Below are 15,501 nucleotides of genomic sequence, written 5' to 3'. Positions count from 1 at the left end.
TGCATAGAGATTTGGGTCCTACAATGAAACTGAACCTCTCATCAAACTATTTAGCTCCAAAGATAACTCATCAGTCTTCTTCAAAACCTTAACATCCACATTTATTTTTAGAATAACTAGTGGAACAGATGTTTGGAAATGTTTCCCTAATTAATGTAGATGGATTTCTATTTGCACAAATAATGAGAAGCATGAAAGGAGTCACTATACCCCTCTTAACTAAGTAATTCGACGAGAAGATTTTTTAATAGTATAATTAAAAAAAATAGAAATATTATGTCCTTCAACAAGCCGACATGTTATTCTAACTTCATGAGCTTTGGCTTCGGACAACTCATCACAAGGCTTGTTTGCCTGGGCTTCTTGTCTCCATGATCAAATTGATCTTGCCGAGGAGCATTGCATGAGTGATTTAAATAAAATTCAATTCAAAATTAACATATGATTGAATATGTTGATCAGCAAAATGCCACTCACTCATCAATTCGCTAAATGTGAAATGGGTGGTTATAAAATCAATTCACCCTTTTAAATAGACTTATCAAATTAAAAATCAAATTGTTTTTTTCTAAATGAAAATATGTTAACAAAACAGTTTAAACCTAACTCAATATGTGCAACAATAGATAGAGCACTCAATATGTGCACATGATGAGGGAGAGATTTAACACTAGGGATGAAAGAAATTCCGACCATTAGAGCTTCCATCATTTTTCTCCAGCATTTTTTTTTTTTTTTGGCTTATTCTATGAACTCTCATCTTTCATTCTCTTACCAAATAAGGTGAACACCAAGTTCATTTTTGGGATGCTAAGGATCATCCATTTTTCATAGAGAAACAATGATGAGAGTTCAAAACGAAAGTAAAGAGTTGTTCAATAGTCAGAATAAATAAGAGTCTACCACCTTCAATTTTTAGAGGATGGCTGGGGACAAAAATTAAGAGAGTCAAACTACTAATATCATAAATAAAATAAACATATTTAAATATATTTATTACTAAATTACTGTATTTTTATTCTCTTATTCATTTTGCAATTTCGTTGTTAAAAAGATAAGACAATTGTTGAACTAAAATGTGTCAGATTCTCCTAAATCAAGCCCAAAGTAGGTAACTTCACCACCAACTTAATAATCCAGTTATTTAAAAAAAACAAAATAAAATGAAATAAAAAAACTTCATTCTATGGCTCAACATGCTAGTTTATTAGATCAAATTGGCAGAGGAACAATTCGATAAGTCAATTCAACCTACAGATTTGACAGATAATCTTGGCTCGCCAATGCGACCAATCAATTATGCCGGTTAATATGGCAGACCAATTTGGCTGATCAATTCAGGCAGCTTGCATCGCCCATTATTTTGTTTCAACTTTGAACAATATATTCATTATTTCTTATATAATAATTTATATCACGTTGATCTTAAAATACAGGATCCAAATAAAAACCCTTTTTTCCTTATTTTGTGCTTTTTTTTTTTGGATTTTTATTGCTCTAAAAACTACTCTACTTAATAAAATCCTCATGATTCTATTTTCTTTTTCCCCAATAGTTTTTTATCTTTTCTTTGCTCTTTAAAACACTTTTTTAGATGATGTTTATCCAAGAATAATTCAAAATCAAAAAAATACATAACAATAAAGTGATCTGTATATAAATCCCACAAAATATTGCAAAAATACATTTTAAGGCAAATAGAATTTGACAGAAATCATGAAGTGATATTTCCACCCACCAGTCTGAAACTCACATCAGTAGAAAGTGGTTTTTTTTATTTTTTTACAGTTTTATCCTTTTTGTGCGCAATATGGGCATAAAAGCTGAATTTATTAAAATATTACTGTTTCCTTTACAATGGCACGCCCTAGCCCATTAAAACCCCAGAAATAAAAAAAAGCAGCTAAGTACAAATGCTATATACTCAAATAAATAATCCATTTTAATAACTCAAAAACCCTCCAGCAACAGAGGAACTAACCATATACAACAATATTATGCAATAATATACATGAACCAGTTACTGCGTTCAAAATGTCATAAAAGCCAGCTAAAACTTCTATATTACACAGTAAAACATACCTTTACGGAAGTTCTAAACCACTTCAGCTCCTCAACTTTAGCAGCCAGGAAGTGCCATATGTGCTGCTTGGAGTTTCTGACAAATTATTAGCCTGCTCCTTTATGTGAGACTTCTAATCAAGACAATCCACTTGAAGATTGCCGTATGTTGCTCATGATTTTACAAATAACCAACCAATTGTTTCCAAGTTAACCTGACAGAGTATGAGCAGAAAAGTTGCAAGAAATAAAAAATCCAAAGCTTGATATCATAAAACATCAAATTACTTCAAAAAAATGGAAGATTTAAATACATAACACACAATTCCTATGTATTTACATATCTAACACCCAAACTTTGATTTTTATATTTATACCACTTTACATGGGCTTAAGAAAGATATATTAATAATAAATATATTTTTGATGTGATAATATCCCCCCCCCCCCCCCCAAAAGAAAGGCAATAAAAATTCCTTGAGAGTTTTTATTCCATATTTTACTTTACAGGATTCATCAATGAGAAGTATATACAGGTAAGGAGGGGATTTCTACATGCCTGCTGCACAGCAATTTTACAACGTATAACTCATTCTATGACCCTGATGGAGGGGCAGAAGGAAGAACACGGGGGCTATCAGCTGCCTGTATAGCCTTTAAGCCGCGAGCTACCTTCCTCCTCTTACGTGCTTGTTCAGGGGTTGTTCCAGAAGGATGAGAGCCCTGTACGTTAATTTTAGCAATCTAATTTAGCGTAATAAAAATGACAAACAAATGATTTGATTATGAATGGAAGCGTGGGACAGCATTCCATACGATAAAATACTGATATAAATTATAGGAATAAAATCAAAATTTGGACCTGATACATTTGCTGATACATCCATGGCATCATGGTCCCATTTCCAAATGTTTGTGGATTAAAACCTCCCTATCAGACAAATTTTTTTCAGCAAGTATTTGAGAAGATTTTAATGATATTTTTTTTATTATAAATGGCAGCAGAAAATTTATAATCAATTGCTTACAAAAGAAAACAAAGAGAAAATTGTTAAAATAATCGCATGACTCTTTGTAAGGGGTCATTTTAGTCCTGTAGTCGATAAAAGTATCAATTTAGTTCCCAAATTCTTTTAATATGGGTTAAAATAGTCCACAAGGAAAACTATTTTAGTTTCGATTAAGAAAATCTTGGAACTAATTTTGTATTTTTATAGACTCTGAGATTAAAATGATCCTATGTAAATAGTCAGATGACTATTTTGACACTTCGCTCAAAAAACAAATGTAAAAGGAATTAATTCATGATTGAAAATCAAATTTCTTACAAAATTAATCAAAGTGGAACTGTGCTGTAATAATAAAAATGGTGAGCAAAATTATGCAATATAAATTTCTAATGCATAATTCAAATTACAAACCGGAAACATGTAGACAACACTGGGCCTGAATGTTGTTTGATTGCCAATAAATTGTTGAGGACTCACATGCGCCACAGACAACATAGTTGGGTTGACTCCTCCCTACATTCAATCCAATTTACTTGAATACAAGCAGCAAAATAGTTCAGAGAATAAACCACAATAAAAAACATGGGGCCGTAAGAATATATTTAAGAAGAACTAAGCTAATTGAAGCTCTGTTCCATTTCTATGTTGTTTCTTTATGTGTAAAGTGTCAAAATAGTCAAATGACTTGTTAATAAGATCATTTTAGTACCAGAGTTTATAAAAGTGTCAAGTTAGTCCTCTGAATCTTTAAGTTGGAACTAAAATAGTCATATGTGGTTTTAGCCCATATTAAAAGAGTATATGGACAAAATTGAAACTTTTATAAACTCTGGGACTAAAAAGAACCCCCCACACCATGATACTTATCTCCTTCTTAAATATAGTGATGCAGCCAAGAAACCTACCTCAATCCTTCATTATAAGTCATTATACTTTCCAGTGTTAATGCCATGCTAATGATTTTACCCATCTTTTTCATTGAGTTAATTAGTATTAGTTAATCACAATCATTTATGACGTTTGATAAATTTTATTTGATCGAAAGTTGTTTTGTCATTTTAAATAAGGCCCAATAAGATAAATAGTTAGTAGGACAGGTAATTAGATTGTTGATCATGTAATAAATTAAAAGCTTTCTTCTAGCATCGCCTCTAAGAATTGATTTGTCCCTCTTGCTCCTATTCACGTGGCTCTCTTTCCTCTCTCTTTATTTTTCACCTCGCTCCCTTAATGTGTTCATTCTTCTGATTTTCTCAACCTCCCTGTCTTTTATCATGACATTTCTTTCTCTACATTGAACTCTCCCCTTTTTATCACTATACAGGATTCTACCCTTGCAACAATCAAATTATCAAATTTAGACCACAAACTCATCTTCTACATCTCGCATATCTTAAACTAGTATCAAAGTTGAAATACCTGAATCCAGGGAGTTTTCTATGAAGTTTTTTTTTATAAAATAAGTGTTCTGGCATAGCACCATCTTCTTCTCCTCATTTTAATTGACTTATTCAACTATGCAACCTGGCCTATATATGTTTTCTCAAATTCCCAAAACCCTTCCTAAAACAAACCAGTAAACCAAACCCTAAACAGAAACTGAATAGTATGTTTGGCAAGGAAATAAAAAGTAGTATTACCAGTCCATACTCCAATATTGAGCTGTAGATAACTTAAAATAACGCATAATCAACCTCTAATTTGTCACCTGTGTTTAGGGGTTTGAACAAGCTGAAATCGAGGGCCAAATGTTTGTTCATGTTCAAGTCACTCAAAATTTCTTTCATTTGAAATTAGCTCGTATTTGAAAGGAATAGTGAATAGTATGTTCGTGTTTGTCTTGATTCAAATTTGGTTGTTTGCTTTAGCATTTTTTCAGCTCGAATTTTAGCTTGAATAATTTAAAAATAATAAAATTTATATTTTAAAAAACTTGCATAAAAATTAATATAAATATGTTGTAATAAGTATTATTTTTTAATTATTTAATTAATTCAAGCTAAAATAAGCTGAACACAATCGAATATAGGTCTATTCATGCTTGGCTCGTGCATAAATCAAACTCAAAAAAATATTTGTGTTCGGTTCACTTGTTTAATGCACAAATCAACGATGAGCCACTTAGCAAGCCGAACACAAGTTATTTGTGAACGGCGAGTTTTTCTACAGCCCTACCTGTGGCAGTTGCCCTTTCCTTCGTCTCTCCTCATTTCCATTTTCCAACGGAAAGGCATTTGCCAAGCCTTTTATGTTGACACTATCTGGCTTGGTTGGTTTATTAACACTGGACACAATCTTTGGCTGTGTCTCTTCATATGTATTATCACTAAGAAGAAACTGCTCCATCTCTCTTATCAACCTCAAAGCAAGTTGGTATTTATCAGATAAAATCCCAACTTCTACCAGTTGAAGGCATCGCATCGACAAGAAATCGTAGCGATCGATTCTATTGTTGGCAATCACGTCGTCTGAGGAGCGGGTCAGAGCTTGAAGTCCTTCTTCCACCTATCGAGCACATACTGAGAGGGAATCTCATGAACTTGCTGCAACTTAAAGACAGACAAAGCATGCCGACACAGAATTCCTCTAAACTGATAAGATCCACAAATACACTGAACATCCTTCTCTTCTGAATTATAAAGAACGCCATGATTCCTATTCATTGTCCTCTTTCCATCCTCAAGGAAAATACACTCCTTTACATCAAAAGTTGATATTGTTCCCTCTACCTTAATAAGCGAAGCATGGCAATACATGATAGCTTCTATCTCATCCTGAAATTTCTTAAACATGTTGAGGGTGTAGACTTTAGAAAGCTGTTCTTCCATGTAAAATTTTGAAACGGAGGGTCGCCGCTTATGGAATGTTTCAAAATCAGCTTGGGCTTCCTTTTCATACTTACTTTGCAAAGCCATTTCATATTTGCTAAGAAAGAGTTTCAAAGATGTTTTAGCATCGACATAGCCATCAAAAAAGGCAGTAAAGGATTCATTTCGTTGAGTAGTAGACATTCCTGCCCAAAAAGCATCCTTGAGATAGACAGGAGCCCAGCCATGCCTGCATTCATACAACAGTCTCAACCACTCATTTCCTTGAAGCCCATAAATCTCAATCATTTTCAGCCATTCCTCCTCAAACTCATCAACCCTTAAGGAATCATAAACAGCCTTCTGCAATACCTTCTGGATTACTCTGTAATCTGCCAGCCCACCCAATTTTTCGGATGCTTTCTTCATGACCTGCCACAAACAAAGCCGGTGTCGAACTCCGGGAAGAACTTCAGACACTGCATTCTGAATGCTTTTACACTGATCCGTGATTATGGCCTTTGGTAGATGACCCAACATACAAGCAATCCATGATTTCAGCAGCCAAATATAGGTTTCAGCTGTTTCATCAGCAAGCAAGGCAGAACCCAAAAGCACAGGCTGACCATGGTGGTTAACTCCTACAAAGGTGGCGAGAGGCAAATCATACTTATTGATCAAATAAGATGTATCAAGTGCAACAACATCATTATAATATTGATATGCTGCTCTGGACCTTGCATCAGCCCAGAACACATTCCTAACGCATCCATCCTTGTCCAAATCAAAGACATTGAAGAAATTCGAGTTCTTCATTTGCATTCTTGTGAAGAACAAGCGAAGTTCTTCAGCATCTCCTTCTCCAAACTTCAACCTTCCTCTTTCTACAAAGCTCCTACATCCATTCTCACTGAAGAGCAACTCCTCCAGGATGCCTAGTTTATCAAGAGGTGCTTGTGTTTGAAGCTGCTCCTGCTCAATATGTGCTGCATCACCTTCATCATTGTGTAAGGCACGCTTCTTTGCAAAGCCTGATAAATGCTTATAGCAATTCAAGAATCGAGCCATTGACGGGCTTACTGGGTGGTTATGATCAAGGTTTGCAAGCTCCAAATGGAGCAACCCATCGCCCCATAGCTTCACTCGAATCCTCGCTTGGCAATTGGTCGTCGCAGTTGTCCTCTTCCGGAACTTAGGCTCGGGTCGCTTACGGCCGCCCTTACAGCACATGAGCTCAAGATACAAGCAATGGCCTTCTTTAGTGAAGGAAGATCTTCTCACAGACACTCCGAATCCTACTCGACGAGCATACTTCTTGTAGAATTTGGAAACCTCCTGGTGGGTTTTGAACACCATTCCAACCTCCGGCACGCCTTCGTAGCCGGAATCGTTGCCGCTATCGGCGTCCGCATCATCTTCCTCCATTCCGTCCATGTCGCCGGATTCCTCCAAGGTGGCATCTCCTGATATTTCCTGAATCAGGGGTAATAATCCACGCGTTAAAACCCTAGAATCGAGATCATGCAGAAAAACGGAAATCGGAAAAACAATTCGAAGTGGAAGGACCAGGCAGGGATTAAAATTCAAACCTGGGAGTTGAGATCACGGCGTGTCAGGCGGGCACGCCTAGGGTTCTTTGGCGTGGTGCTGGCTATCTCCATTGCGGAGATCCGGCAAAGGTTTGTGGATGAGAGGGAAGAGTTGGATTTTGAGGTCACTTTTCTGGGGGAATAAAGAAAAGATGGTCGATGGTTCGGTTTCGGTGTGGGTGATCCTGAGTGGGTGGATTGGGGTGGGTGGGAAAAACTATTGGTCTCATAAAGAAAGCAGCCGCCTTAAAATAGAGCTCTTTTCTTGAACATGGTTCTCCAAAGTTCTTTGTTCATTCTAAAAAAAAAAGCCCACAAGAATTTAGACATGGAAACAAACATAATAATTAAGAAAATTTTTATACAAATTATTAGAATTTTTTTGGAAATAAAATAACATGAAGTAAAGGCACTTAATTGATTTTTGTATGGAGTTCTTCTACAAATATAAATCTAATTCAAATAAATTCGGATGACATGAGATAACATAAACCAACTAAAATAAAAGAGGTCGTTTATTTCATCATAATGCCGCAAAACTCGAAAATGATAATAAATAATAATAATAATAATAATAATTTAGGGTTTAGGGTTTAGGGTTTAGGGTTTATTACTATTTGCGCATGCAGCAATCAGCAATACTATCATATCCTATTTACTATTCACGCATGCATATATATATATATATAAACACTATTTAAATCTCACTTCTATATAATAAAATAAAATAAAAAAATCTATATAAATCTCACGCCTAGGGCTGTCAAAAAAGCTCGTTGTTCGCGAACAATTCGTGTTCGGTTCGTCAATGAGTTCGTGTTCGATTTGTTCGATAAGTAAACGATACGAACGCGAACAAATTTTTTTCGTTCGGTTTGTTAAACGAACCAAACACGAACAGTGATGCGTTCGTTCGTGTTTGAATCGTTATTGTTTGAAATATAAAATAATTTAAAATAATTATATATATATATATTGTGATATTTTAAAACATTAAATTTTATAAATTATAATATATAATAAATTAATAATAATAATATGTTAATATACTATAGTAGTAATATATTAATATAGATATTGTATATTTATATAATATAAGTTATATAATTAATATATAATATTATTTTTATATATTAATATTAGGGATGTCAAACTGGCTCGTCGTTCGCGTGTTCGGTTCGTGTTCGGCTCGTTCGTTAAGAAACGAACACGAGCTTATTTCAAACAAACTAAATTTTAAATGAACCGAACACGAACACAAGCTTTGTTCGTTCGTGTTCGGTTCGTTTACACCCCTACTCACGCCTGCTTCTCTCTCTCTCTCTCCCACGCCTCCCTCTCTCTCTCTCTCTCACCTCTCATCTCTTTCTCTCCCTCTCTTCCTCTTCGATATAAGAGCACTCCATCCTTCTCTCCAAAAACCAACCAAACAAACTTCCCCCTCACCCCCAGCCATCTTTCTCAGCCGTGAGCCTCCGCATTTCATTTTTTTTTTTTAATATCCTCATAGCTCTCTCTCTCTCTATGCTCCATCCATACAGCATACACTCTCTATTCTTCTCCAACCCGTGAACAACTTCCTCTCAAGCTCGGACTGGGTACTCTTCCTCCCCTCTTCTTTTTCTTCCTTGCCTATAGTTGATAGCCAACAAAAGAATTTTACATACATACCACCCAATTCCTATGTATTTGAATTTTTAAATTACATCATACCACTCAATTTTTATATATTTGCACGTGAGAAGCACACAAAAAAAATAATAAGAAAATTTACATGCATACCACCCTAATCTTATGTGTTCATATGTCTAATGCCTAAAAGATGGATAATTGCATGCATATCACTTTATTCTTATAATTTGCATGTTTACATTTCTAAGCTTTAATATTTACATTTACGCCATAATATTCTTACATGTTTATATATCTACCACCTAACCGTTAATGTTTACATACATGCCACCCAAACCTGCTTATTTGACGTCCTTACCACATTCTTCTTCTTTATCTTTACATGCACGCACAATTTTCATGAATTTGCATGTCTAGGCTTTCATATTTCCATTCTTGATTGTTTGTTCTTAGATAATGTCACTACTTAGATTTCATATTTACCTGCTCAAATGTCTAAGTTTCTAATTTAAATAATACATAAACTTTAAAAATACATATTTTGGAGTAGAAAAATCATAAAAAAAAAATAAAAATACCCATAAACTCAAAAAATAGAGACCGAACAAGAAAAAAAATAAATTTTAGAAAAATAGAAATTGTACTTTCAAGTATTAAAAATTAAAAAAAAATCCAAAAATATGAAAATATCTCAAAAATTCACAAAAATTATCCTGATTAAAGAAAACTACCTTAAAATACTGTCATAAAATTTTTGAAGTCATAATATGTGTCTTAAATACCTATGTGTATTTTCCTATAATATTATTAATTTTGGCTTAAAATAATTATAATAATCAAAATTTAAATCGGAAAAATATAAAATTTTGCCTAGTGAGTTCTCTGGGGTCATGGACACTTACAAAAAAAATAAAATTTTAATTAAAAAAAAAATTTTGAACATTTAAAAATAATCAAAATAATCAAAAAAATCACAAAAATACAAAATATCTCAAAATGTCATCAAATTTTCCTTGATCAAAGACAATAACTTAAAAATGCTTCCCTGAATTTTTAAAGACCCAAAAAAATATATTTTGAATACTTAAAACTATTTTTCAATGTATTTATAATTATTCACTAAAATAATTATAATAAATAAAATAAAAATCAGAAAAATACAAAATTGAGTTTGTTGGGCTCCTTTATAAGATTTTAGACATTTTATAAGACATTCAAGCCTATCATGATTTGTTCATTAAGAACCCACCAAGATATGATTCGGGACCCGATAATTCACAAATCAATAGAAATACCTCAAACTACTTATCCTACATTAATAACCTAATGTTCAAGGATTTCAGTCTTTTCTAAGGCATTTAAATCATTGTGAGCAACTGGGGATATTTGTTTTTGTCGCATATGGATCATCGGGCTTATGTAAATTTATGGTCTAGGTAGCTAGGGCAATGAGGATAATGCTCATGTGTGCTAAAACGAGGGGTACGGTGTGGGATTCGAGAATATTATCTCTTACCTCAAGGACATTTAATAAAATGAGAGGATAAAACCAATAATATTATTCGATGACTCTTGAGAAGATGTTTGCCTCTGATACTCTTAGGTTGTTTGTAGTCCTAACTCGATTAAATTGATTAACCTGTGGACTGCATCTCTCTACAAAATATTTTTAGCAAAAGTCTCCTTTGAATGATAAAATTGTGTATGCATGAAAATTAAATTCAAATGAAAATTTCTAAAGATCCATGGTTAATCACTTGGATCGAGGTTAGAACTGTCCTTCATAGATGATTGAGTTGGTAGCTCTTATTTAAGATCGAGAAGCACACAGTCCAGCTCCGAGCCCCCACCTTTACCCATGTCTTACACCTAGTTCTGGTCTTCCATATGTGAATATGGATTTTCTTTTTACTCAGGTTTTGCTATGACCCAGTTTTTGACTTTTTTGTATCGGATGCTTTTGTTTACTTTTATGTAATTTATTTATTTCCTACAATTTTATTCTGTTTTATGATGCTAACATTTCAGCGGGATCAGCGAGAAGATTACCGGTACGCATTTATATTTTATGCACTGCAATTTTATTTATTTACTTTACAACATCTTTTTTTACCTGCATTTATTACCTTCATTTATTTACCTTGCTTGCAAAACTTTTTAAAACTAAAAATTACAAAATTATTTTCAAAATTAAACAACATTTTCATAATACAACAATAAATTTTAAAATACAACAACAAAACTAAAACCTCATAATACGTCCTTTTGAATTTATGGGAGTCTCTCGGATGAGGTAACCCACGGATGCTAATGAGATCTCCCCAGTTTAAAGGAGCTTAACAACTCGTTTAGACTAAGTAAATTTAAAAGAAAATAGCGGTACCGCAACAAGGGAACAATGAGATCCTAACCGGTGTCGCTCTAATCAACTTTAACCCCCCCAGAACACAAAAAACAATAACAATAAAACCAAAACATTGAAACATACACAATAAAACTTCTTGAACATTAGACATTAGGACTATCACATCAACGAGGACGTTGGAGCTAACACCATGGGTAACATGACAAAAATATATAGAAGAACATCTCCAATAAGGCAAGCATATCTATAACAACAACTTTTCTTAGAATTAAATAACAAGCCATATAATTTTGAGGTTGTCTGTCTACAACAACAACAACAACAACAACAAAGCCTTAATCCCACTACGTGGGGTCAGCTACATGAATCCTTTCTCTCCATTGCATCCTATTTAGTGTCATATTTTCATTTAGTTCTAGTAAATTAAGATCATTTTTAATACAATAAGCCCAAGTCTTCCTAGGTCTACCTCTGCCTTTCTTAACACAAGTCGAATTTAAAACATCTACTCTCCTAATCGGATCATCTAATTGTCTGTCTAGTGTGACATAAATTCTCAACTTATCTTTAGGCTTTTGCACAATCATGTTGTGCAATTTAAGCCCTAACTAGCTTTAGGCTCCGAGGTCATCGCTCGTTACGATGTAAATCCTCCTATCTTCTAGGCTATTTATATGATCGTGTCATGCAAGTGCAAACCCTAAGTAAATAAAACTAGCAGGATGAAACATCAAATAACATCTTCTCAAAATTAAAGCCAAATATATAGAATAGCTTGAGAAGTCACTGGGGTTTCTCTCGGGTCAATGGCATCTCCTACCTTTTATTCCTTTGGATTCTTGAAAATAATTGTTCAACTTTTGATACATTCCCTTTTAAATTTCCAATGTCCAATCTTGAAAACTTAAACTTAGAAAATTTTGAAGACAAAACCATTGATCTGAATTGAGGGTATTCTTAAGCGGCTTCGGTTACTTAAGATGTAATTAACTATAGGGGTTTGCCTCTATAGGAAACTTTGGAACCCGACTTAATAAAAACCATATTTAGTCTTCTATATTAAATAGGGAAATTTTTCAGTCAACATGAACGATTTCGCAGACCAGCATAGATGTTATAGATTTTATAGTTTATTTAATCGAGCCTCGTCATCAAACAATGTGTCCATTCCTTGAATATATGCATCGCTTGTTTATTTAAACTATTAAATATATGAGATTGGTTTTGTCTTGTATTTTTTAAAATTAAAATGTTAATTTTCAAATATATATATATACATTAAATTAAATTATATTTGGAAAACTACCAACTTCAAAACTACCAACACCATGTTTGGCGACCGACACTGCCACACGGCTTCTCATTTACACATCGTCTTCTCGTCCGACGTGATCTTGACCGTTCACCCAATAAACACGGAAACGGACGTCATTCGTTCATCGTCCCCGATCTTTCTAACCCAAGAGTTGTCCACACTGAATTGCTTCGATCTCACTCGATACTCAACAAATTAAGTGTGATTTGTTCCTACATGTGCATCTAACCTAGGCAAACATATCCATACAGTTACATGTCCATGAATTCAAGTGTATTTCCATGAAAGCCAAAAATGAGTTCGGTTGCATAGAGTTCAATACCTGTGCCTGAGATGTGTGGGCTCAATCAGGTGCTTGCAGAAGATTTAGAGGACTCCAACGAACCTCCTGGAATCGTTGTTGGGCTCTGGTGAACCGTCCAAGTATGAATTCGATCAAATCGATTTAGGGGCCTTGGTCTTGAGCTATATTAGGGAAGTTGTATGATGGGGCATTCAGAGGGGATCCTCTTCTTTTGGTTAGGGGATGGTGAGGAGCAGCTCAATTTGGATTTTGTTGGACTGTGGTGGAGTGGTGAAATGTGTCATAGTTTCGACTGAGAATTGGGTGGAGAAATTGGCTATGGACAGTGGTTATGGATGGCTGGAAGCAGTGGGCTTGCACTCAGGGAGTCTTAGAGAAGGTCTGGGCAATTTGGCAGAGTCTCCCTAGGTTTCTTGTGCATCATCCCTTCCTGGCTGTGAGGGGTGCCCTCTTTATAGAGGAGACCATGATTGTCATCAGGGCATGTCATAGTGGCAAGAGGGAAGCTTAGGTGAAAGGAAGAAAAGCTCCAATGGCCAATAGGGCTTAGCCAGCTCAGGGGGGTTTACATTTGGGTTTTGACCACTTGGTTCTTCTCTGGTTGGGTGTTTTCCGGTGGCTAAGGTGGTGGCCGGCCAAGGTTAGGTCACTTCTGGGCCAGGAAGGTTGAGTGGTGCAATCAATTTGGTTTAATGGTGGCTCTAAGGTGAATGTCCAAGGGAAATATGAGTTTTGGGTAAGTTGGGCTAGTTTGGGTCTAACCCCTTGGTCCAAGGGTTGGGTTTGGTTCCCTAATGGTGAGGGTACTTAGACTAACCCCAAGGAAGGTTTGGGTGAGGTCAAGTTGCTGACTTGGGCATGGGCAAGAGTTTAAATCTTTCATAGATGGGGAAAGTTCAAGTGAAGGATGGAGAGGGGAGTGGTCACCTCCTCATGCCATTTTTGGCACAAATTGACTCTAGGATGCCCATGGAAGGCTCCATGAGTCATGCTATGATATGTATGGGGTCATGGGAAGGTTTCACGCAAGAGGAAATTTTGATTTTATGGATTTTTAATGAAAAATGCCAACATGCCCAATTTTGGTAAAGTGTAATGCATGCATGGGAAAATTTGGTATGATGCCATGATAAAGTGATTTTGGATGTCATAGGATGATAAAATATTGAAATTTTGTCATGTTTGCTCAATTTTGGCTTTTTCAAATCAATGAAGTGGACTTTTAATATGCATATGAAGATGGGCCTTTAGAATGCACACGATGATTTTAATTTTGGAAATTGATCAAATGGGTTTGGAATTGGTTAAAAATGAATTTGGATATGTTGAATTTGATGTGAATTTGAAATTGGGCTATTTTATTGATCTTGAAATTCAATTTGGGGAGTTTTGGATTTTGGGTCAATTTGAGGCAATTCACTTGAACTTTGACTTGGAGTTTGGAATTGGGTTTAATTGGGCTTGAATTTGGTTTAAATTAAATTAGGACATGATGAATTTGAGTTTAGAGTTGAAATTGAGGAAATTTAAGATCAATTTGTTGGAAATTGAGGGTGATTTTGGGACTTTAGGCACTTAGGGACATTTGGGGATTTTGGACAAAGTTAGTTAATTTGGTCAAAGTTGGTCAATTTGGTCAAATTGGGCTCAATGAAGTAGTTTAAATTAATTTTGGAAACATTTGGAGTGATTTAGAATAATTTTGGAGATTTTGGGAATTTTTGGGCTACCAAGGGCATTTTAGTAATTTTGACAATTTTAGGTATTTTGGTAAATATGAAAATTTTGGAGTTTTTTGGGTAATTTGGATGGTATGAAATGGTTTGAAATGATTTTTGAACAAAATTGAGGGAGTTGGACCAACCTTGGAATTTTGGGGTGTCAAGGGCAATTTGGTAATTATGGGGAAGTTTAGGGCTAAAAGGTTAAAATTTGTTAATTGGGAAAGGTTGAGGTTTGATGCAAATTTTGAAGATATAATTACCCGCATGATGCCATGAGACCAAAGAAACCCCACTTTGGATCCTCCATGTACTGGTCTTATCTAGGGGTGTAAACGAACTGAACACGAACGAACAGTGCTCGTGTTCGTGTTCGTGTTCGGTTCGTTTGAAATATAGTTTGTTTGAAATAGGCTCGTGTTCGAAATTGTTCGTGAAAGATCTGTTCGTGTTCAGTTTGATTTGTTCGAATTTGTTCGAATTTGTTCGAATCGTTCGAATTGTTCGAATATGTTTGAAATGTTTGAAATGTTTGGAATGTTCGGAATGTTCGGAATGTTCGAAATGTTCGAAAATTTTTAAATTTTTTATATTTTTTGAATTGTTAAATAGACAAATTTAAATTGTTAAATAGACAACACATCAAAAATGCCACCATTTTACCTTTTATAAATTGAAATAACTCTAACATCAAAAA

The 15,501-nt window shown here is 34.7% G+C and overlaps 1 protein-coding gene across 1 annotated transcript; it reads right to left on the bottom strand.

The window, feature by feature from the left end:
* Positions 1–1,812: 1,812 nt before the first annotated feature.
* Positions 1,813–7,685, bottom strand: LOC110033763 (protein FAR1-RELATED SEQUENCE 6-like). Its single transcript, XM_020737845.1, is given in 7 exon segments — positions 1,813–2,276; positions 2,621–2,784; positions 2,924–2,992; positions 3,483–3,584; positions 5,247–5,557; positions 5,560–7,351; positions 7,468–7,685. Coding segments are annotated over 6 exon segments (2,475 nt in total). The 5' UTR covers positions 7,540–7,685; the 3' UTR covers positions 1,813–2,276; positions 2,621–2,655.
* Between the last annotated feature and the right edge of the window lie 7,816 nt (positions 7,686–15,501).

The sequence above is a fragment of the Phalaenopsis equestris genome, unplaced genomic scaffold, assembly GCF_001263595.1.
Source record: "Phalaenopsis equestris unplaced genomic scaffold, ASM126359v1 Scaffold001281, whole genome shotgun sequence".
Lineage (NCBI taxonomy): Eukaryota > Viridiplantae > Streptophyta > Magnoliopsida > Asparagales > Orchidaceae > Phalaenopsis > Phalaenopsis equestris.
This window is presented reverse-complemented; position numbering and strand designations above follow the sequence as displayed.